The sequence below is a fragment of the Argiope bruennichi genome, chromosome 3, assembly GCF_947563725.1.
Source record: "Argiope bruennichi chromosome 3, qqArgBrue1.1, whole genome shotgun sequence".
Lineage (NCBI taxonomy): Eukaryota > Metazoa > Arthropoda > Arachnida > Araneae > Araneidae > Argiope > Argiope bruennichi.
The window spans coordinates 100,282,293-100,309,316 of record NC_079153.1 but is presented as its reverse complement, the minus strand read 5'-3'; the positions used below and the strand labels follow the sequence as shown (position 1 = coordinate 100,309,316).

Here is a 27,024-nt window from a genome sequence, read left to right as displayed (position 1 = left end):
TACCATATTTTGTATCTGCAAATACATTTAAATAGTCTATATAACATCTCAGTGTAGATATCATACAAAATCACATTTTTGAGAAAATGAATCTTTTTTAATTTAATATAAGTATTTTAAATTTTAAAAAAATCCTTATCCTCAATTAATCGCAATAGATTCCGGAAGGTCAGACATGGTCTGATGTCGGTCGCAATGGCACCTGCCTGATCGAAAATGGTTAAAGCATAATAATATAGCCGTTATGATGCTTATCGTACAATTCAAAGATACGAAGGTTGCTGAGTTCTATCAGATAACGTTTATTGAAGCAGCAGAAAAGTTTATGTGCATCGCTGTGACATTAATTTAAAATAATATTCTGTACATTTGTTAAACAGATATAAAAAAACGTTTATATTTTCTACTTCAAAAAAAAAAAAACAGTCAACTTGACACTGAAAATAAAGGCAATAAAAATCTGAAACGCCCACATGCACATGAACACACACACACACACACACACACACACACACACACACACACACACACACACACACACACACACACACACACACAGAGAGAGAGAGAGAGAGAGAGAGCATATTTACAAAGCTTGCCTAATGTGACCCTTCCTTGATGCGACAGCTTCACTTCGCATCAGATGATTTACAATTAAATCAAATACTTTTTTCAAGTTATAACACTAAGTATCAAAATAGAACAATCACCAAATGGGGATTGTGAAGCATTATGTATGTCGATCACATGCCATAATGTAAAGAGAAATACTTGCATACAAAACATGTAAAAAAACCCCAGAATTATTGTTATAAGTTCTCTTATTCAGTTTTAGAAACATTTAGAATCATTTGAAACAAAAAGGGCCTTCATAATATGATATAAGACAATGAGATATGACTTTTAAACTATAAAAAGGATTAAGGCAGCTTCCTGGAGGAAAACAATCCAATTAGATAGTCTCATAGGTTACGTTTGATCTACAGAATTTGAGATGCCGAATGCTACAGGTATTTGTCATGACTTTATTAAAACCTTCGTTTCTCCTATTTCTTTCAAGACACATTCCTAATTCTGATGAACATATAGTATTAAGGGCTATTTTTATAAAGAAAATAAAAGAAATAAATTGTTATATTTGATACCAATCTAAACACATCAGATATGAATTTAAAAATTATACAAACTCATATCAGGTAAAAACCCTTATCGTTAATATTGTTTTAAGATTATTTTTATAAGTAAAAGAAAATGTTTTCATTTTAAACCCAGCACACTTTTATACAAAATAAATATTTACAAAAGACATAAATTATACTGAAACTTGGGACAGTCATTAGGAAAAAAATATATTCCATAGATGACACTAAATATTATTTAGTCTTTGTAAACTTATTCTTGCAGATTTAATTCATTATTTTAAAAATGAGGGAAAAATTAAACAAATAATAATTATATACCTACAAAAATTATTGTATTTTAGAAAATAATAATATAATTAAATTAATCATTGACAAATAACTTGAATAAGGTTGAGAAGTAAAACGTTTTTAGCAATAAGAAAAAAAAATTGCAAAATTAATAAAAAAATTTTGCTTTTTTTCCAAGTATGATTATTTTTTTCTCTTCAACTAACATTTTGCTTTTAGATATTATAATTGATGTACTTTCTCAAATTGCATCAAATCAACCAAATAGAATAAATGTAGTTAAGACTCATGATTTGAAATGCAACGATATTTATATATATTCTCTACATAGTAATTTATCCTTGTACCTTTTTTCCTTTAAAATATTTAAAAAATAACAATCCAAATCAATTACAAAAAAAAAAAAAACCTGGAAAGATATGATAGATTTTTTATCAAAGCAATACCAACATTTGTGCAAATAAAATCGTAAAATATGTTTAATCTATTTAAGTAGGAGTATGTAAATATTTATCAAATGGTACTTTAAGCAAAGAATAATATTTTCTTCTACGCCATGTGGATGGTATAAAAAGTATTTGTCTGTGATTTCAAAATATCATAGAATTTTCATTCGTCTTTTCAAACAAATATCTTAAGAACAGATTTGCAAAGGAATTAATCAACAGTTTTAATTAAAGCAGAGATTTCTTTGACAATTGTATAAATATATGTGCATTCTATGCTGTTCATCAATTTATTTGGATAGTTTTTGCATGTAATTTTTGGAATTTGAATAATAAATATTCTTTAATTTTATTTTCTATTATATTCTAATTATTTATTTCCTTTTTTAATTACTGTTTGTTTAATTCAATTTGATAATTTATTGCTTTAAGAGCTCATTGAGCAATTTAAGTCTTACATTAAATTGCATATCTGTGTAGCAGTAATAAATCATAGTCATGTTTTAAGATATTTAACATGTATTTATGAGTCTCAATTCTACATCAGTTTTAATTTTAAAAGCATAATTTCCATCAAATCATATTTAACTGCTTATCCAACAGATTTCTTGTGATTCAAAGATGTCAAAAAACATTCTCTCCCTTCAATTTAAGGAAATACGATGACGCAAAATCATTTTATCAATTCAATTGATTTTTGCATGTATGCTTAGCATTGATGTAAAGGTTTCAACAACAGAAAATCAAGAAATAACAAAGCATGTGTGTTTTGAATTATATGTAATATTTGAGACACAATAAAAGAAACAAAAAATATTTCTCAAAATATCTTTCAAGCATAATTTTAGTTATTTTTTAAATAAAAGAGTCATTTCTCTTCTTAATGAATACATAAAAGTTTTGTCAATGTATAACACTTTTTTAAAAAAATTCTGCATTAAATAAGTCAAATTGACAAAATTTGCGAATAATTCTTTTAGGTGCATTGTCTTGATGCCAATTATACTTTTAAAATTTCTAATAATTTATGTTTTTTCTATAGCTATACAAATTCAAACAAGAATATATATATATATATATATATATACAGTGGATAAAAAAAGTATTGGCAATTGCCTATAAATGATCATATTTGCTAACAAAGTATGTTTACAAATTTTATTTTAACATAGCGATTACAGAAGGAGAAAAGACAAACAAATATAACGAAATTTTCATTTAAATATTTTTTTAGTCAAAATCTACGAGAAAATCCAAAATTTACATGATAAAAAAAGTATTGGCAAAATTATTAAATTGACAAAATTATGAGCGAAAACAAAATCAGTATATGTTTAGCACTTTCTATGCATATCTTCTGCATCTATAACAGCTTGTAATCTATTTCTCATAGAGGGAACTAAGGTCTTTGTTGTACTGTTGGGAATTTTGTGCCACTCTTGCAAGAGTAAACGTTTGAGGTCGTCTTTACTTGAAATTTTATGTTTCCTGATTTCTAGATCCAGCAGGTTCCATAAATTTTCAATTGGATTGATGTCAGGCGATTGAGGTGGGGTTTGTAACTGGCGAGGAGCATTGTAGAGTAGTCACTCACGGGTGAGATTCGCTGTATGCTTGGGGTCATTGTCTTGTTAAAAAACGAATGATGTTCCCAAGCCAAGATTTTGGGCACTGAATTTTAAGTTATGGCGCAAAATGTCAATGTATGTACGTGCTGTCATAATATCATCAATAAAATGCAGGTTGCCAACTCCATTAGCTGCCATACAGCCCCAAACTAAGACGCTACCTCCACCATGTTTTACAGTAGCAGTTAAATGTTGCTCTTCCAATTCAGTATTTGGCCTACTCCACACATATCGTCCTCCATCACTGCCGAAAATGTTAAACTTTGATTCGTCGGAAAAAATAAATGTGTTCCAAAAATCTTCGGATAAATCAACGTGGTATTTTATGAAATCTAACCTCTTTCTCTTATTTACTTGCGAGATGAATGGTTTCTTTCTAGCTGCCCTTCCATAATAATGTCCCTCGTGTGAAACATTCCGTACAGTCTGTACGCTGAAAGTCTTTTGCGAAGTGAAAGCAACATCTCTAGCTATCTGGGGTGCACTTATTTTAGGGTTTTTCTTAACCTTGTTAATAATGGCACGTTTTTCTCTTGTAGAAAATATTCGAGGTCGTCCACTTCTAGTCTTATTTTCCGTTGATCCTGTTTCCTTGAACTTTTTTACAACACTTCTTACAGTAAATAAACTTATATTCAAATGCACTCCTATAGCACGATAAGTTAAACTTTCATTTCTGAGCCTAATAATCATGTTTTTAACACTAACGCCCTCCTTCGATTTCGAAGTCATTTTCCTGCAGTAATCGCAAAATAATGCATAGACACATTTGGAGTAGTTTTGCAGACTTTATACCGGTAGAGTTTCTTATCAGTCGAAACACGTGACTTCAATGTAACAAAATTTGTATAGCAGTTAAAACTTCGCCAATATTTTTTTGACATGCAAATTTTAGATTTTGAAAGAAAAAATCATAGAAAATGCAAATTAAAATAAAAGTTTTATTATTTTTATATATCTAAATTGTCTTGTTATATATCTAAATTGCATAACATTTTATTTATTTGCCAATATGAATAAATTAAGGCAATTGCCAATACTTTTTTTACCCACTGTATATATATATATATATGAAGATGAATTTTTTTTTATTTGCCATATTATAAAAAGAGATGTTACCTAATCGAGATTTTGTCTTTACAAAACAAATATTTCTATTTAAATTCATTGAAATATTTTCTTATTCAGACGATTATACTTGAAGAAAATATTCTCTGCCAATATAAAGAAAGTAATTTAAAATTTCTTGCAAGCGAGAGCTAAAGATTTTTGACTGCTTTACTTTTTTTAAAAATAAACGAAGAACAGAAAAATCTACTTCCCAAATGTGTGAGATATATTCAAAGAATTATATGCAGTTCTGGAAATAAGGGAGCTTGTTCTGAGAGCACGAACTTTCACCTATTAAAAGAATGTGTTCCGAAACAAATGAGATTCGAATGCCGTGATGAATGAGTGTGCGATGGGGCTGAAAAAGAAAAGGGTAGCTTTTGGGTGGAGATGAAATGACTCCTGAGCTTTCTACCGTAGCGACACATTCCTCTGCTACTGTGCAAAGTTCACGAAAGATAGATGTGCAGGGATTCGAGTGTTTTTTGAATTATCCGGATTCGCTGCTCTAGAAAAGTTGACTTTCGATAAATTTTAGAAAAGGAAATCTTTTTTTAGTAGAAGCGAGTAAAAGTCATTAAAACACTTCCCACTTGTTCGTCTAGACATTTTTTTCCCCAACTGCGATGAGTAATCACGTTTTAGGTGATGGGGTTTAAACTTTTTTATAGAAAATCGACGGCACTTCTTTTGAATGCGTGTATTAAAAAGGATATAAATAAAGGGCAGAATTATCTACTAGGTATTGTTTTCATGAGGATCAGTATTTTTAGCACAATGAGAATTTTTAAAAAGATTATCTTATGTTATAATGATATTAATTTGAAACATATAATCCATTTTAAAAGTGCTTGGAAACAATTTTCTTGAAAAATATTATAAACCTTTGATCATTTTTTTAATATATTTTCGAAATTACTAAACATACTGGAGAATATGGTTTATTAAAAATTGGAAAGAACAGTGAAAATACGAATGTATTTAGAATAATAAATATTAGAAAGATTATATGCTTTTTCGTTAAGAATTAGATTGAAAGAACCGTTATTATAAAAGAACTAATGAGCTGCATGTTTTGCATAGTTCTGATTTCAGATACTACTTTGGTAAAAATTATTTTTAATATCAATTTTATTCGGACTTCATCTCTTTTTTGATCGATAATTTCTTCGGTTTTCTTTACGATTTAAATTTTTTGACTTTTTTTTTATTATTATTCTGAGAATATTAAGTAATGAAAACAGAAAAGGCTATTTAGTATTCACCCATATGTGTGAGATGTATTAAAATTCCAAAAAAATGTGTAGTAAATATTAAAAAGTAGCTAAAAATGAGCAAATAAATATTTTCTTTTGTTTTATAGTGTAATGTCTTCTTTCCCATTTCTTACATTACGATCCCAGTGAACCTTTAAAACATTTTCATAACACATTTTACTATTTAAAGATTATATCTACATATACTTTGTAATATATTTGCCAAAAGTTTAAAATTGTAACAACTAATATATATTATTATCGGTGGTTTTTGAAAAATAAAAATAGATAAAACATTTATTAGTGTTACTATAGGTCTAATCTCTTTAAAATAAATTAAAATGATATAATTTAATACCCTAAATTCATTCATTATCTGTTTAGCTTTATTTGGAAAAATCTTCCATGCTCACAATGATGAAAATTCTGCTAAATACAAAGGCAAACAGTTGTTCACCATATACATCTGACAATGATGGATGAAGGATTAGGAAGTTCAAACACAATGATTGTTCACTTATTCAAAAGACTCTGGTATGCAAGCAAAACCGATTTTGACAGAGAGTGAATACTAATGATGATGGGATAGATTTTAACTTAAGATGGAAGGAATGCATAATATTTTAAAATATAATACTGTAAACATTTTTTATGATATGCAACATTCTAACTTATCTGTGAGAAGAAACATGCTTAAGAATATTTTATTATATTTACACAGAAATTAATAATATTTTTGTCATATAAATTCAAATGTAAGATGAAAGAAAATATATGCCTTGACTCAAATTTTTAAGAAATACTGCTTTTCTGTATTCAAATTTTCTTTATATATTCTTTTTTTTTCCTAACATCCATGAATTACTGATTGCTTGCTTTTTACTTTAATTGCTTTCAGTGGATTTAAACTAATAAGGACTCAAAAACATGAAAATGAATTACATTCCGCTCATATTGCAATTGGTTGCCGGCGTACTGGCCTAGGGGTAGAGCGTCTTCCTTGTGATCTAGGGTTTTTTGGTTCGGAAATGGTTGTTCTCTTACCTTGTGTTCTCTCTGTGAGGTGCGTGAATGAGCCCCGCTGTAAAAAGGAGTTGTGCAAGCGAGCGTGTGCTATCTTCATTTGAGCTCGAGGTCAGACTTCTGACCTCGGGTGTTCAGGGGTCTTTACCCTCAGAAACTACTGTGCAAAAATTTGGCTTAAAATAGTCACACGACAAAAAAAAAAAATGCAATGGGTTTATTTGTGTAATCATGTCATTAGACTATAATTAACTTTTATTTCATAAAACTTGTTTCAAATACACTATTTAATACTTCCTTTTTCAGCTTAATTTTGGGATAGTAAGCCCCTTGCAACAGCCTTTTGTTATGTTTACAATCCCATGTTCTATTGCAAGAAGTATTTCCTTTTCTGTATACCCATTCTACCAGTGACCCTACCTACCATCCTATGATTGTAAAAATTATCAGTTATATAAAATCATTTTATCACAGTTTTAAAAATCTTTGGCATATTTAATCAAATATTCAGGTTTGTTAAAAAATAAAATATTTAAAAAAATATCCATTCCAGCAGTTAGACTATTGACAGCTCACAGATTCTTAATTTTATCTTTATGGTGAATATTATATTTATTCAAGATTGCAAGGTAATAAAGCAATAGTTCAGACGTCAGATACGATAATATTTCAATCTGAACTTTCCTTAAAAGCTGAAATATATATCGAACATTTTAGAATTTTTTTTTTTTTTTTTTTTTGGTTTCTTATAGAAAGCATTGCATTTTTTGACGTGATTCAATCAAGCATAGTCTACGAAGTAGCAATCAACGAAGTTATTTCTTTCATTCATTCAAAATAATTTTCTTTTAACAATTAAAATAATTTAACTTTCACAACGAACTTTGACAAAATACGCAGTACTTTTTCATGTTACAAAAATATATATTATAATAATCATCATCATAATTTAACCCTTTATTTCAGAAACCCCATAACCTTGAAGTCACTTAATGTCAGTTCTTAAGAAACCTCAGAAAACGATTTTCTGACAAATTTCTGTACTTCTCACAGAAAAACATTTTGTTTCAATTTAATCTTTTTAAGGAAGCCTAGATCAATATTGTCTATTACAAGAGCCCCATATCTACTAATTAACCAGCCTGAATAAAAAAAAGAGAGATTTTTTTTGTTTCTAAAATTTTAATCGATTTATATCAGCAATGATGATGTCATTCCAAAATGCAAACTAAATTTTATGTAACACGTAAGGAATTTTTACAAATGACGATGAAAAAATTAACAAAATGCAGTATAATGCATACAGTTGCAACTGTAGTTACTATTAACTAAACACAATAATGCTGTTCATTTACAATATTATGATAACTTTTGTGTTTTTCTTGAAGTCAAGAAGCTTCTTTTTTCGAGTTTTTCGTTTATCGTCCACATCACTGTCTCTTTTTAAAGACCAACAGTAATCGGCCATCATGTTAACATCCCACCGTCCTTGATATTTGCGTTCTATCTCCTTTATATCCTGGTGGAATCTTTCACCATGCTCGTCATTCATTTTTCCTCAATTGTCTGGGAAGTATTCCAAATGTGAGTGAAGGAAGTGAATTTTAATGCTCATATTGCACCCCAAAAATGATAAGTACGTAATAACTCAGTTACAAGTTCTTTGTAATTTTCTTTTCTCTATTTTCCCAAAAAACCTTCTATGACATCTTTAAATGCAACCCAAGCCTGCTTCTCTCTATTTGTCATACATTGTTCAAAATTGGAATCTTTAACTAATTTCTTAATTTGTGTTCCATCAAATACACCTTCTTTAATTTTAGCGCTAGACAATTTTGGGAACTTCGATATAAGATACTCAAAACATTTCCACATTTATCCAAAGCTTTCACAAACTGCTTTATGAGTCCCAATTTTATGTGAAGTGGGGGCAATAAAATATTTTGTGGATCTATTAAATATTCATTTAAAATATTCTTCTTACCAGGAATCCATTCTTGTCTCTTCGGCTATATCATTTTTATCCAATGACATTCTCTGCCCCTGCTATCCCATTCACAAATAAAGCACGGAAATTTAGTAAATCCACTTTGTTGCCCGAGAAGCAGACCTATAACCTTTAAGTCACCACATATTGCCCACTTGTGTTCAGTGTATTTTATTTTAGTGAGAAGCATCTCCATACTTTCATATGTTTCTTTCATGAAAACGGAATGTGCAACTGGAACTGACGCAAGTTTAGATTCGTTATGCAATAAAGCTGCTTTTAGGCTCCTCTTCGAGGAATCTATAAATTTTCGCCAATCATTCGGATTATAAGGAATATTATCTTCTAATTCATGTAACAAACCAGGTATGTCAGCACAATAAACCAAGAAGTTATCAGATTTGAAAAATGATAAAAATTGCTATTCTCGATTCCTGTACCAACTAAACGGCGTATTTGTCGTTAATAAATTTTTCTCTTTTAACCGAGAGCCTAATAATTCTGCATTTTCTTCAGTTAAACCTAAATCACGAATTAAGTCATTTAATTCGGCTTTATTAAATGTTTCAGGTACTTCATTTTTCACGGTGAAATCCAACTGCCATCAATGTTTTGAACTTTAAAATAAAGGGTTTTTTTAAATACAATTATAAGTATTTATTCAATATAAATGTATTATTTAATTTAAATAAAGTAAGTGGTTTTCAGAATTTATTTAAACAAATAAGCATACATACTTTATTAATTTATCCTATCCAAATCGCAAAAAATCTGTGCATTTTTACTTATTTTAAAAAATTACTTTTCAAAAAAACTGTACGTGATACGTAAAAACTGATATTATTTTTGAAATAAGCATGCGAAAATACATAAAAAACAACTATTACTTTTAAAACAAGAAATTGTTGGATTCTCGTGTTATATATTATATGTGAAAACTCCGTAATTTATGGAGTCTTTGAATTTTGTGAATTAAAAATGTATCAATAAAGATAATTATACTACAGGAAAAAAATAAAAAATAAATAAATAAAACATTAACATAAATATCTATATATTTGAGATCTAAATAAAGTTATCGAGTATTAGTAATTAAGAAAAATTTATCTAATCTCCTGATTTTGAAAGTAGTAATTGATGTCTTACTTTGACAGGTAATTATGCTTTTGCATTATATTTTAAATTCATGTGAAATGTTGATTTTTCACAAAAATAAATAATTTTGCTTCAATTTTTGATTTATTATTCAGTCATTTTGATTTAATTTTTATTATTCAGTCATTTTGATTTAATTTTTATTATTCAGTCATTTTGATTTAATTTTTTATTATTCAGTAATAAAATAATTTTCTAAATTTTAACCACTGAATTCACTGTGTTTCTGAACTATCGTATTTCCCCATAAAATGACTGACACCCAGGCAGATTTCTTCTTCATAGATTTCCTTTAAAATCTGATGCAAATTTGAAATTTCGGTAAAAAATTTAGTTACAATATTTACTACATTACAATGGCGTTATACTTTTGATAGGCAAACATAGTTCCAAACAAGCATCTTCAAACTCTATGATATCAAAATTAATGATATTCATCAAATCAGATGGATATCATTAGTAGACTTTTCTATGATATCAAAAATAGACTTTTTTTTTAACAATCACGAATTTCTAATAGTTGAACATTCATTAATATTTTGAAGTTAAATGTAGGTACTCTGGAAATATATGATATTTTTATTTGCATATTATCAAAGTAGATATATAAAAGTACATCAGTGCAAATATTCACAACTTACCTGTTATAACCATTAAAAATACAAAAATCTGAATTTTATTTTAATTTATATATGAGAGATTGGAGTATTGCATCATCTTATAGTGCGTTATTGCGCCTACAGAAAATGATTCAATGACAAAAACAATAATACTTTGTGCTATCATTGTATAAGCCGATGGAAAATATCAGCCATTCAAAATTATATTGACATATTTTAATTAAAAAAAATGGGATTTCTAAGGGTTCTTTTTGCATATCGGAAAGTACAAACGGGGATTCACATTTTTTTTTAGATTTCAATTTCGCATAAAAATCCTTAGTACCTATTAAATTCATATTTACTATCATAAATAAATATTTTTCATATGTAAACTTGCAATAATATTCCGGAATATTGGTTTGTATTGGGCAATTAATGTCGTTGTCAGAATACAAAAATTAAAATTAATAGTATTTCTTTTAAAGTTTATTATACAATCGACTGTAAAATTAATGAATAATACCCAGTGATAATAAAATTTTACTGAAAAAAATAAATTGAGCAATTACTCATTTAATGATGAGACATGGAAAAATTCAAATTAGCGGCATTAAAAATTGAAATTTAAGTTTAAACTACCATTTATAGTATTTTTATTAAACAAAAGATAAAATGAATGAATTCAAATACTAGCAATACATATATAAAGGGTAAGTCATTAAGTCTCCTTTCTTGATAGTAATGAGTCTGTGGTTGTAATTAAGGGTAGAAGAACACTTAATCAGCTTTAAAAAAGTAGCTAAATATATTTCTGAAATGTACTGCTCTAGTAAAGATTGCAAGCCCCCTTTTATTAATTATGGATAAAAATAAAGAATTTGTTTTGCGCTGTCTAGTACTTAATTATAATATGAAAAATAAAATACACTTAGAAAGTAGCATATCCATCATTTGAAATATTTCAATATCTTTGATAGTTTATAATTTTATAATATTCATCAAATGAATTATTTTAAGAATATATTAAAGATGCTATAAATGCTTTAAAATACAAACACTAATTGATAATAACAGATTTTCTTCTATTTATTTTCAGGAATCTATTCAGGTTTTTGAATGGAATTGAATTACGTTTTATTCATTCCCAAAATAAATTAGCAAATTTTCATTTGTAAAATGAAAATTTTATGGAGATATCTAATAAAAATATAACTGTACATTAAAATAATTAAATAAATTAAACTACAATTAAAACCAGTAATACTTTATTTTATGGGAAATATATTTTAGATATTGCCTAGAAACACGATTTCCTTTGGCGCATGCTAGCCATTAGTTTAAAAATAAACATTGGCTTATATCAATAAAAACAATAAAAAAACAAATAATTTTATTCTGTTATTGGCAACGCATATGATTAGTTACATTTTTTCATTTATAGCATGGCAAGTTTATTATAAAACTTTTACCAACTAATTGCGAATCTTTGCATCCTCCGGAATGACAAAGAGTGTAAGAGAAGATAAGAATTTTTTAAAGAATTCCTATACCATTATTCATTTTATGCTCTTTGCGTTTTATTTTATTTTTCTAACCCCTTTTATTGTTTCATTTATTTAATATTTTGCATTTGACATTATACTATTTTTATATATGATTTTTAGTTTTTCAATTTGTATCCTTGTCATGTTTTTCATCTTTTAAGTGATTTTTTTAAAGTGCAAAGTTTTTTAAGCGATGCACCCAAAAATTTATTTTTTAATTAATTTATTACAATTTTTCAACAAATAAAATATCCGTGAGTTTTATTTACTAATTTATACATTTATCATGTAATTTTAACCTATTATATATTTTGTCTAAAATTCTTGACCTTCAATCCAAGAGACTATTGAAGTCATTAGACAATTTTAATCTTTTTTTTTTTTTTTTTTTTGAATTTTTGAATAAAAGGATCATTTCAAAAATTCAGGAAAATGAAAGATTAAAAATGTCTAATGACTTCATTAGTCCCTTGGATTGAAGGTCAAGAATTTTAGATCTAAAAATATTGTAATGCATTTCTTATCATAGTTTGACGCTTCTATGTTTCTTTTTAACCCTTAACTGGGGAGATAAAATTTTAGGACTTAACTGGGGAGGTACGGTCTACGAGACCGCATTTCATTTACACTCAAATTAAATTTTCTAATGAATGTATTAGTATGTGAAATTGCCAATATATTTTGCAGATATTTTTCTTGATATATAGACATGTTTTAGAAATTTTTCAAAATGTATTATCATTGAAAAAAGTAAATGTGTTGGAACATACATTTTCTTATCAAATTACATGTTACAATAAATTCTTGAAAAAGCATATTACTTTTTACTTTTTAAATTTTATTTATTTTAACAGTATATGAAGGTATATAGAAGACAAAATAATATAAAATTCAACAATTATATGAAAAAAAAATGACAATGGGTAAATTGGCCCTTTTTTTATCGGCTTGTGTGACTTTCATAGCACGTTTTCCTAGGGCATTTTCAAAATACATTATCACTTGAAAAATTAATTATGTTTTAACATACATATCAAAATCTGTTGAATACGAGCTTTCGTCGAAAAACTCTACTGTACAATTATCCTTATCACTAAAATCACTTTCTGCTTCATTTAAATGTGTCTGGAGCACTGCTTCATAAGAGGATCAGTAAACTGGATGATAATTCGGGGCCCAAGTTTTAGCGCCATCTGCTAAGCCTTGTTTATCACTGGAACACTAACAGGGAGATGCGGTCTTAGAGACCGCGCTCGAAGAGATAACTGAATTATTTTAAAAAGCATCTGCTGAAATCGGTTGAAAAAGTGAAAGTGTATTGAAGGTCACAAAACAGGAAGCTACAGGGTCAATCCTTTCAATTGAGCTAAAAATAGAAAAGGGGTGACAGAAAATCCATCGCTAGCGGTCTCACAGACCGCACGTCCCCAATTAAGGGTTAAACTAAGCATAATCATAGATTTCTTTTCTTTATTCAGTTGTATTTATACTCCTCATGATGTAAGGATATATTTTGATATTTTGTATTATTAGTTAGAACTTGCTATGCAGTTATGTTTTATTTTACCATCTACTTTGAGTTTATTGGTTGTTTTTTGTAATTCCTTTTGAAGTAATATTTTTATGCAATTCGTATTTTTATCTTCTAGATATAATTCTCGAAAAACAAAACAAAAATTAAAATAATTAGGAAACTCATAAGTGTAGAAGTTCAAGATATTTTTTTCTTTTTATACAATTTGATAATTTAAAAAAATGCAAAGAATGGCAAAATTCACTTAAATTCAAGTTATCAGAAAAGAACGGTGTAAAAGGTTTAAAATCTGAATATATAAAAATTATGATATGTTAGAAAATTCCGATGAATTTCTTAGCTTCTAATGTAATAAAAAATAAATTTTTCAACACAACCCGTAAGTCGTAAAACAAGATGGACCATCAAGATATTTTAATTCCCTTGTGAAAGAAAAGAATTTAGCAGTGGTAAAAATGTAAACATTTACGACATCGATAACACGCCTTACAAATTTGTGAAATATTGAAATATTTTTTCCCAATTCCAAAAAAATACTCTAGTGACAAAAGCAATGGGATAATATCGTATTGAACCTCTTTTGCTCAGTTATTTGTAGCAATTACACGTGGCATGCATTAAACAAATCGCTGAAAGTCCTCTACAGATTTATTGTGCCTTGCTGAGTCTATATATGATCATTATTGTGGAAATGCTGGTGTTACAGGATTTGCTGCAGGAACTGACCTCGATTTTGTCTCATAAATTTTCAATGGGATGCATGTAGGACTATCTAGATGATCAAATTATTCGATGGAACTATCGATAATGTTCTATAAACCAACAACGAACAGTTTAGCTCAGTGACATGGTGCAATATCATCCATAACAATTCCATCTTTGTTCGCCAGTGAAAGTGATCTGCAAGTGCTGAACATAAACATTTCCAGTCGATGATCGGTTAAGTTGGACCAAAGAGCCCTATCCATTCCATTAAAAACTGTACACATCATTATGGAGCCGCCACCATCTTGAACATTGCCTTATTGTGTCCATGGCTTCGAGGAGTCTGCGCCACACTCGAAATGTATCGTCAGTACTTACTAACTGAAAATGTAATTCATCTACCAAGGTTTACCCGTTTTCTAGGGGATATCGTGCTATTAGTAAAGACACTCAAGACTCCTGCCGTAGTGCATTAAATGTAAATTTCTCCGCATTCTTCTAAAGGACACGTAATTTCATACGCGCCACATTGATTCATGCGACCATTCATGCATGAATCAATGTGAGGTGTCTGTTAACACCGACATTGATATTGCTGTTTGTCTTTTAATACTGACAGTTAAACACCGAAGTCGTTGGTCTCGGTCATTAAGTGCAGGAGATCAGCCACTGCATTATCCATGGCGAGAGATTATGCCTATTATTAGGTATTCTTGGTACAGTTCAATTCCTAGGTATTCTCGGAATGTTGAATTATCTAACTATTTCCGAATTTGAATGTCCGATGCGTCTAGCTTCAACTACCATTCCTCTTTCAAAGTATATTCATTCTAGTCGTGTGGTCATAATTAAGTCAGAAATATTTTCACTTCAATACAAATGAGAGCACAGCCAATACTCTACTGATTTATATATATATTAGTACAAGATACCACTGCTAGATGTACATTTGCATATTGCTATCCCATGACTTTCTTTACCCCAATGTATGTTTCTTTCCATTATCATCAAAATATTAAAAATAGAAATAAACGATGAAAAAAGTCTTGAAAAGTGTTTAGTTAACTTTTATTTCAACCATAGTATTTATTTTTATGAAATAAATCTCTTGCTAATAGGATTTCATAATCCAAATATATCTATGTTTTTCTAAAAGAAATTAAATGATATTTATATTACAGGTAAATAAAATTTATTTGCTGCATTTAATAGTTTATGCATCGCTTAAACACTGATTCTGAAAAGATATGTCTTTAAACATTCTTTATTACATACTAGCTTTATTTATGCTTTTGATTTACTTTTCATTTTAGAACTTCTATCTTGGATTTTAAATTGTCATTCCTTTGCTCAAGAAAATAAATACAGTTATTGAATGAAATTGCCAACTCTATTCTTAAAAGGAAAAATATTCAATGGTCTGAAGAAGTCCTTAATTCCTTGTTGCTCTACAAATAAATGTAAACTTGTTCGGATCTTCTTGATAAAAATACATCTTTATCAATTTCTGAGACATTTTTTATATACTCTGTTATTGAGGAAAGCCTTATACAAAATTTATATTTAAGATTTTTTTGGACGTTAAACAACTTTTATATCCAGACGTCTACACTTTTGATCTAATAAAAAGCTTTGGTTCAAGAATGTTTTTCAAACTAGAAGATATATTTTTTTTTATTTCATGTAGCTGCTACTTTTGAGCTTTCATATGATAAATAATTAATGTCAAATGAATTTTTTAATATTTTATATTTTAATAAAATGCACATTGCTTCGCTCAAGGCTATAGAAAAAGAATTTTTCGAAAAATCTGCGTAACCAGTATTTCAACCAGTATTTGAAATTAAAACAAATATAGATATTTGAAGCCAGATAGGAACTTTCAGGACATCAAATGTTGAATATTTTTGCTTTGATAAAAGGAATAAATTTTGAGTAACAGGGTTATGTTGATGATTGGGATTTTAGAATGAATTGTATAGGTTGTTCAGTAGAAAAAAAAATCATTTTAATTACATGGATCAAAAATATTTTTGACTCTTTGGAATAAAATTTCTTTCCGTTATGCTTATTATTTGAAATAATCTTTGTGTTGATATTATAATTACCCTCTCTATGATATGTGCAAATTTAATTCCATTCACTTCATAAAATTAAATTACTGAAATAACATTAATGATAATAAATGAATATGATTACAAATAGAGCTTAGAAGATAATATATTTCAAATATAGGTATAAAATGTTACCTATATTTAAATGATAATTCCATGCAGAAATTTGTAATAATTTCTATATGTCTAATAATATAAATTTCCAGCTATCAATTTGATTTCAAAGCATATCTCCAGAAAACAAGCAAGCATTTCATAAATATTTAAAATGCTCAAATTAAATTAATGAATACAAAAAAAACTTATTTTAGTTTCTTCTTCTCGTTTTAGGGATATTTTTTTTAAAAAATTAGGAAAAACTTATATGCGGTTTAAAATTCCCCATAAAGTTATTTTATCTTAAAAGTTGACAAAAATAGTAATTTTTGCATTGAGTATTCTGGAATGTGCTAATTCAACAAATATTCAAAAGACACTTGAAATGCATACAAATCTGTTAATCAGCCAAGTAATATTATCTATTAATAATTTATATCCCAAATAATGTGCGCCGATGAATGTCAAAGCCACAAATAGTTTTGCATCAACAATCAGTGCATTTTCTAAGCTAATGAACTTCGCCTTTAATATGGTATATTGTTTTACTTACAATACTATGTGTTGTGCATATTAAATTTATTTCATGAATTTAGAAAATGGTAACATATGTTTATTTATTTTATGAAGCAAAATTTTCTATATTTATTTATATTATAGTCGTAATTTTAAAAAATGTATTCAGGCGAATTACACATTTAGTAATTAAATGTATTATTATTCTACTTCAAATTTAACTTTAATGTGAACTTTTGAAATTGTAAAATTCTTTCAATAATTTGAATTATATTGTACGCATGTTTTTCCGATTTTATTTTAAAATGAACCTATCACTTGTGGGGAATTTAAAATACTGATAAACCATAAATAACAAAGTATCAAATTATGTTAGAATGATAATACAATGGATAAAGTTGATTACTTCTAATCTAAAAGTATTGCAATTAATTTGTACAATTTTTTATCTTTATTACTCTGTTACTAAAAAAAAACTGATTTTAGAGTCGATTAAAACTATAGTCTCATTTAGCAATTTGGAAACATGATGATTAACAAGTAAATGCTGTTGCTACCAACTTTTAATGAAGTAGATGTAGAGTCAAATGTTAATCAAAGCATATGATTTCGCTTTCCGTCATCTTGATGGGTTCCCTTAGGTGCCAATTTGGCAGTGCTTTCTCAGAAATTGAATCAGCCTTAAATTATCAGATCGCCATATTTAAAAATGGTTCAATTATTACATAAAATATTTGATAATCTAATGAGGTCGAAACTTGCGTACATTTAGCGAAATGTTTGGGATAATTTAATTCTGTAGTTATCATGCTGTATTTCATTAGAAATATAACTGTTGAGATATTTAATGATTAAATCAATATTCACTTTTGAAGAAGGAAAATTTTAATTAATGTCCTAGTAGAACCAAAAAAAAAAAATCAGCAAAACGAAAATGGCAATTTCTTGAAGAATTTCACATTGAACTAATATGGAAACTTATCATACCAAGAAATAGAGAGAAATAGAAGCGCATTTGAACATTCTGATTATTAAGACACGTTTCCAGAGGGCCAAATTTATCGAGTGACATAGACAAGAACAAAAGAGAATTAAATCTGACTTGTGATCACGAACATTAGTTCTCCAGATTGCTTGTGAAGTAAGATCTTTGAGAGATAAATTTCATTGTATTTGAAAGAGCATTAAGGGGAATTAACATTAATATGTGTTTTCACTTACATGGGTTCAGATATTTGATACAGGATTTAAGTTTCAGACACGGAAATTGGCAAAATCTAAAGAAAACCAACAGTTTTAAAGATAAAGAATTTGAAAGAGTTTATTATATGATTATAAATGATTAAAAGTTTATCATTTTCAGCGTTTTATTATAAACAGTATTGAAAGTCATACCATCTTAAATGAAGAATAACTTTTTTATTTCAAAATCTGTACTTGATGAGGGAAATAAATACGGCTAAATGTTTTAAAAAATACTTTTTAATGTTTGCAATTCCATAAATACACAATACATTGATTTAAAAAATCAGCAATTTGTAAATATGAATCAATTTTTTAAAAGAAAGCTACATTGTACATTGTTATAAACTTTGAAAGCAATCTAAACGATGCTAATAAGTATTTTAAAGAAAGCATTATATGATAGCATTATTTTTACTTTTAGTTTTTGTTAATTCAACATTTCTCTAAAGTTCAATGAAAGCAAGTTAAAAACAACATTTTGAAATAAAAAGATTTCTTATGCTAGAAAACAAGGAAAGCAATTTCATTTTTAATGCAGCATTAAGTATTTTTAGAAAAGTTATTTTTTGTTGTTTAAAGTGCTTGTGACACTTATTCATATGGTTATTGATTTTTATGAATTTACATACTTGAATATTCACTGATTCTGATTATTTTTTAATGTCAAACCATTAAGCATTGAAATATTTTCTGTTAGTGCCGTTAAGCAATAATATTGACTTACTCAGCAATACTTAGGTTTTCTACTTAATACTTAGGCTTTCTATAGAATAACAAATGATGTTTAGGTGCTTAGAAAATAAGTATTAAATGTGAGAACTGTATGAATATGATATAAAATGTGTGTAGACATTATGTGTAATATCTTTTATTAAATCAAAAATGCTATTTAAATTAAATAAGAGAAAAAAAGATTATAATAACGTTTTTACTTAAAAGATGAGCATTCTACAAACGAATAAAGTACTAGGGCAAATTTTTCCAAAGAAGATGTGAAATACAAATTAAATGTAAAATAAAAACGACAAATTCTGAGATTGTGATGAAAGTTAAAAATCACGTACTTTACATGTGATATGTGGAATGAAACTGTAATATATTTTCTACTTTATTGATTTGTTATTTGGTTCTATATAAAAAAATCTAAAAATAGTTTCAAAAGTTGCCTAAACATGTCTAGAAATTCTATGAAATACTATAACATTTATATTATACTATGCGTCATAAATCACACTGTCACTTTCTGATTAAGTGTCCCAAAGAGATACAAAAACTGATTTGGGTTTCAAAAAGGATAAAACTAACCCTATATGCGCGCAATGTCCAACAACATTGTTATTGTCTGTTCACGATATTGGTCGGATTCAGTATATCAAGCAACATCGTGAACATAGGGAAAAATGACTACATTTAATGATATATTACATAAACAACGTAAAAATCTTTAATAAATATAATTTAAATAAAAGAAATTTACTAGCCATCGAATCACAATAGTTTTAATTTTAAATTAAGTCTGATAGAAAGTAGATTCTAAAATTCAATTTAATTCTCCTACAGTGAAATTCATTTAAATAACTAAATTTTATTTTCCATATTCATTTTATTGCTTTTAATATTTTATGCTTAAAAATGATACATTTGAATGATAAGGTCAGATTTCATAAACTTTGGAACGAATTAAGCTTTAGAAATACTATTATTTTTTCGTTTGAGTCACATTAATATGTCATATTAACTTTGTACCAATATTTAAGAATAGCACGTAGCACGATTATTTATATTCGTTGTATCACAGCATCTTCACTCAGAATTGTTTAGTTAACTGTAGATAAAACAAAATACATTCAATAGATATAAATTTTCTTGCTGAATAACATGGAATTAATTTCTTACTTTTATTATTGGATGTTCAATGTTATAACCGAAATTAAGATTTATTTTATAAATAATAGTTTTTATTTTATATAAAATATTTATTCTACATAAAATACTTCATATTTATGTTTTTTTTAAATAGATAATATTCTATGAATATCGAAAATTTAATTTGACAAATGAATGTAAATTTAAATAAACATCGTAAATTATTCACCAAGTATAAAGTAAAATACATGGTGTATATGTTTATACAATGAAGAATCAAATGTTAAAAATATTAATTTTATAAATTTAAAGCTAAATTGAGAAAGTACGTTCTGCTCTTGATAAAATATCCATGAGCTGTTTATGCTCCTTTTTATGCGTATTATTTATACGTCTATTAATGGTACATTTTGGAAGCTATATGTTTTCTTTCCTATAGTGTGATATATATTAAAAAACAATTTCAAATTTATAAAATATTACTAATTTAGTACGAAATAGCATTATTTATACCAAGAAGTGTAAATTAGGATAAATGAATTGCTTGTACATCGAACACAATCGCCGTTATTTCTATATTAAAAATGATGGAAAAAAGATGTTACAAATTTATTTTTTTTCATAAAAACATCAGTGAAATACACTTTTATTGCAGCATCAGAATGCAATAATTATTTTATTTCAGTTATCTTCTAAGTCTTAGTCTAAGTTTAAGTCTTAGTTTAATTTATAATATATTATTGCTATTAATAAGGGAACTAACTTGAATTTATTACTCACACAAATTTACAACTATGCAATGTAAATTCTATGTAATAAAATGAAATAAAATTTTTTGACTGATAATCATTTTTTAAAAATATTATAACAATTTAATGCTATTAATCACAAGCAATAAAAATATATGTATAAAACAATGTATAAAAATTCGAACTTTTAGTGCGGAACAAAAGCGAGTGAACGTTTTATTAGAAAATTCTGTCATCATAAGCATGACGTAAGTCAAGTTAATAGCATGAAAATAGATTGAACTTATTTAATATAACTAAAATTTAAAACTTGATAAACTTGAATAACAAATTACTAAGGAAAAGGGAAGCCTAAAATAAGGCTCTTGAATTTATTTAAATATTTGTATTTAATGACAATGCAACAACCGCTAGTAACGATCAAGTATTTTAGAGGTCGATATTTAATTATATCACAATCTAAAATTGAAATAACTTCTCAGAGCCCCACTAGGTGTCGCTAAGAATGCATTAAAACTGAGAGCTTAGAAGGAAACTTGTTAGAATCATTTCCACCTTTTTTGTTTCAATATATTTTCTTTGCCATCTTATTTAATCAATTTTTTTATTTTTAAAAATCATTATTTGAAGAAATTGCAATAATATGCCAACGAAAACTGTCTTATTTCATTAATATGAAAAATAACATTAAAATCAACAAAAAAAGTTAATTAAGAAGTTCTATGACAAATAATATGATTGGAAAACTTCAAAGAATTTTACTCCACTAAAGATGACTTGATGGCTTTGTAATGATGATGATGGCTAAAGATGGCTCCAGATTTTTCTATGCTACACCGTTAGTGCAAGATTAGAAAGTCCTTTACTTGAAACGAATATCCATTAAATTATTTTAAGAATTATTAAATTAATTTAAGAATTTTATATAAATATTTGCTTTAATATCTATCTAATTCTGTTATTTATAAAACTATTATAAGAAATAAAAATGGTTAAGAAAACTTAGAGCTAAGCATAATTCGTAATTATGCATATAAGGAAGAAATTCTAATACGGTAAACACGATATGCAAATATAAAACAATTATAGAATATGGGAAAAAATGATAATTCCTTTTATTATCCAATGATACCGCTTGAAAGAACTCTGAGAATAAGGCGAGCTCACATCCAGATGGGTATAAGAATAGTTTATTTGTTTAATTAAAAAAACAAATAAAAAAATAAATGATGCTGCGATCTGTCAGAGATACGTGGTCAGATAAATGGTCGCTCTGTACAACGAATTAGCATACTTGCTATATGAGATTAAAGCGTTCCAAACTGCACGAGGTCAATTGGCACAAAAAAAGAAGCACACTTTCTTCCTAGCTCTTCCCATCTATTCACGATAAGGTTCAGAATAATTGAAGACCGTCATGGACTGGATGTTTTCCGTTTCGAGGTAGTCTTTGACCAGGATTGCACCGTGACAGTGCGCGTTATGATCCTTAAATGTGAAGTCAGGGCCAACAGTATCTCCAATCAAGTGAACATGAGACTCAAAACTTCATCTTTTTAGTTTTCAACAGCCTTAAAGATATGAAGGTTTATTTGGATATTCAGCAGATACCTACCCACACTTCATCTCTTTTGATGAAAAGTGATATATTTTCAAGATGTTAATTTTTTAAAAATTAGTTCTACTTTGTCAACATATTTTTAATCGATGAAAGTCTATGTTCAAGCTAAACAGAGATTCGTCAAAAATTCGCCCGCTGTCCCAAAATCCAATGCTGATATTCCAAACTATATTTTAAAGGAATGCATTAATGAGAAGAAATGGGGGGGGGGATGCAAACTGTTGATCGTCTGGTATAGAGACCAACATACTGACCTGTAGCAAACCAATTAGTAACTATTTTGGAACTCATACTTCTGTGACAGCTAAACATAATTCTCTGGCGCAACTGCCTATATGATGTGATGTAGATATCAGCCTTCGATTAGAGCCCGATACCAGTCTTTGATGAATAGTTGGGATTCTTGTCCGAACTGGTACTAGTCATGCATGTACCACAGTTTTCGCGCTGAGTCACATTCAGAATTCGGGATTCTTCAGTTCATGATCGTCCAGATTGAGCATTACAGCCATTCTGCCTTTCGTAAACATTTCAAGTTGTTGTCTTTACGTCATAATTTTTTGCTTAATCATTAACAACTTATCATATGAATTGAATAGAGAAAGCCAATTTATCAGGTTTTCGACTTAGGCAGATATTTTGCGCATGAAATCGCTGATTGAAATATTTTGTACAGTAAAAAAATTCTTAGTCAACAATTGATTGACAAGTTATTTTGAACAAATTCAATTATTCAGTTTTCTTTAGCATTTTTAAAACTATAATTATTTTTTTTGGTAACAGTGTACACGATATATTTTTAATAAAATGTTATTCCAAGTCAATTATATTTTAATTCAATGTATTGCTTTTCAAAATCATTAGTTATAATATGAAATATTTCTTAAATAATTACCTAACAAGATATTTGTTAGCATTTTATTACCATTACCATTATTTGTTACCAACCATTTAAAAAAAAACATATTTAAAAATTTGAAAGAAATTATAGGTCCTGAATAAATTCTGTTAGCATTTATTACCAAAAAAAGGGAATATTAATTCTTTTTAAGTTATATAATTTCTAAAAGATCAGTTTTGTAATTTTTTAATAATTTAATTTTGTTACTTGATATGTAGTTCTGTATAGTATCACTATATGTTTAGTGACAATATTTCATTAGTTGAAAAAATTTCTAGAGTATATAAGAGATTTTTTCTTGAAAAATTATAAAACAAAAACATATATATATATATATATATATATATATATATATATATATATATATATATATATATATATATATATATATATATATATATATATATCTTTCAATGTTGAAAGATAGTAAAAAGGGATAATTAGTTTTTCATGTACAAATTAGAGGAGTTACTGCCTAGGAGGGTAAGAAGACTGCTTTAGAATAGTTCTATTAAAATCAGATATTTTGACAATTTGTTTTAATAACTTTGCTTTATAAATTCTTCAATAATTATTTTAAGTATACTGATTTTTAAATGCGTTTTAATGAATTTAAAAGTAAATGTTTTTAAATTCTGTAAATAATTTATTTTTTATTTGATGAATATATTGTTCTATGTATGAGAAATGTTTGCATGTTTATTTTGAGTACTTAAAGATTTTTTTTATACTTGTGAGTATATCACATATTTACATTGATATGAATATTTCTTTTTATCTTCTCTTATTTATATTCATGTAGCATCAAAAGTATTTTTTTTTTCGTTTCGCATTCTCAAGTAAAAAATAAATAAATGCAGTATTCTAAAAATTATCACTTAACTCTGCCATTTTGATTGGCGTCATATTCTGACTACTGCATTATCCATCTTGATAAAATAGACAACTGTAGACAGCTATTACTTGATGATAATTCTAGAACGAAGAAGAGGACGAACTGTTCCTCTTTGCTGTATTATTGAAGACTTTAATGCATAGTCAGCCAAAGCACCTATCAAAGCATTGCTATCACCATTATTATCATTACCTATTTTTTAAAGCAGAAATATACATTGTTGGTATCCTTTCAATTCAAAATTTTAAAAAAAAGTTCCGTTATGGGTTTTCAATGCTTTATTTTATAATTACTTATTAATACCAAATTAAACTAAATTGAATCAATTCCATCAATCTGAAATGAAGGAAATATTATTGATGTCCTGTCATAAAGCCTTCATTTAAAAATAATATCAGGAATCTAAAATTTACGAAATTCCGTTTAATACATAACACTTCATGAGTTATTTGGTAATATTAAAAACGAAATTATTATACACTTAAGCAAAAAAAGCAAGAATGTCAAACGTTTAAAAACATTTTAACGTTATAAATGGCAATTAAGTAACAAAATGTTTAAATTATTTTTGAATTTTCTTGTTGCATTTCATAATACTAGATATACTTTAGAGGAAGTTTTAGGCTAGAATCAAGATTTGAAAATTATCATTTAAAAGCCATAGGTTTGTTGATAGAATTGCCAAAATTTTCAATGCATTGTACATTTGAATTTTAAAAAAATATATCACAGTTCCTAATATCGAATTCAGAAAATAAAAAAATAAAAAAAAAATATTTTTCAATATTTTATTTTATAACAACGAGTTCACTACAGACACATACAGAGCTGAATTAATTGAGATTTTTTCTTTCATTTTTTTTTCTTCTTTTTGTTATAAAGGAAATTGTCATTAATAAATTAACTCTATAAAACATTTTGAAATCATATTAATAACATAAGAAAGCTTATGTATTACTTTGTATTATTTAAAGCAATAATCGAAATGTATATATTTTTTAACTTTACTAATATGAAACGATTGCACTTTAACATAATAATGAAAATTGAATATATATATATATATATATATATATATATATATATATTCAAATCGCTACAAGAAGCAATTTTTTTTAAATATTAAATAGAACATATATATATATGTTCTATTTAATATTTAAAAATAATTGCTTCTTGTAGCGATTTGAATTGTCACTAATATTTTGACTCTATTATATATGTATATGTTATTATTGGTTTATAATTTTCATTTAAAGCTTATTTTAATAAGTTATTAGCAATATTCAAACATTTTTAGATGAGATAAAGGATAAATAAAATCTTCAGAAATGATCAAAATGTAATTTTTAGTATTACAATATCTTTCACAGAATATAATTATTCAACTTTAAATATCGAATTAAAAGTAATAATTCTGCGATTATAAAAATTATTTTAAGTATTATTACAATTCATAATTATAATCATACTGACCGTTGGGAATAAATTTATGAAACATTCACAACACTTCAAAAATAATGTTTTTATATCATGTAATGAACACATTTATCACGCATAATATAAATCGTAATGAACAATTCTTACCTTTGTGACAACAGTATCTCTGTCCCAATTACTTGTTGTGTTATATATCCATCCACTGTGACAAGTCACATTCGTCCAATTTGTATTAGGTTCTTTCAGAATAATAGTATTGTGTTGTGTATGGATACTATAATCCAGTTTGTACATAAAGCAGCGGCTGTAACCAGTGCTGGTAGTTTTATCTGGTGGAATGGTCAGATGACGAATGAGATGATCACTTAAGTTCGCAAAAGCCAGTTCTGGGATTTGGCACCAATGGTCTGGGGTCCAGGTCATGAACAGTTGACTAAATGCATGGCATCCGAAGGTTAAATGTGCCGGGAGGAATACAAACCAAAGCATCAAGTTTTGATATTTTCCATTTTCACCAACTTCGTGTAAGATTTCGTCCAAATCCATCCTACACAGGAATTTTTGGAAAAGTTTAATACTGTATTTCCAGGAATTGGACACTGTTGAGAATTAAATACAAGCGATATTTAATACTCCCTTCGAATTTCTTGAAATTATATCATAATTAGAAATGATCGAAGAACCATACAATAATCTTATTATTATTTTTCATTATACATTATCAATTATCTTAACATAAGCCAAATGATTGAATTGGATAATGTTATCAGTAATTCCCAAATCTTCGTAATTTTCCCGAATTATAAAATAATTTATGTACAGTTTACAATATTTACACCTTATTCTGAATTCAAATATATTATCTTTCTATTTTCGACAAATCTGAAAATAATTTTTCCACAAATTAAAAATTTATATTTCACAGAATTTAAGGTTGATATAAAAAAGTGGATGGTAAATTCTATGCAACCACAATAATATAGAACGAATTTTTCCTATGCTAAAAAGTATAAAACATGTGAAAACTTCGCTGTTCTTGAGATGGATTAGCAGTGCACTACTTGGGGCAGCGGCTTTAATGCCACTGAAAACAGAATTCTGTGTCCAGTGCTTTGAAAGATTCTGCAGATTACAGCGCCACGCTTCGGAAAGCGATAAAAG

At 27.3% G+C, this 27,024-nt stretch overlaps 1 protein-coding gene across 1 annotated transcript in view; it reads right to left on the bottom strand.

Moving 5' to 3' along the window:
* Positions 1-26,399, bottom strand: part of LOC129963957 (beta-alanine transporter-like) — a 315,940-nt gene extending 289,541 nt beyond the window's left edge. Inside the window, exon 1 of the mRNA XM_056078583.1 lies at positions 26,011-26,399. Within this exon, the coding sequence (XP_055934558.1) occupies positions 26,011-26,352 (342 nt within the window). The 5' untranslated portion in view covers positions 26,353-26,399. The remainder of the gene's footprint in view (positions 1-26,010) is intronic.
* Positions 26,400-27,024: the final 625 nt, after the last annotated feature.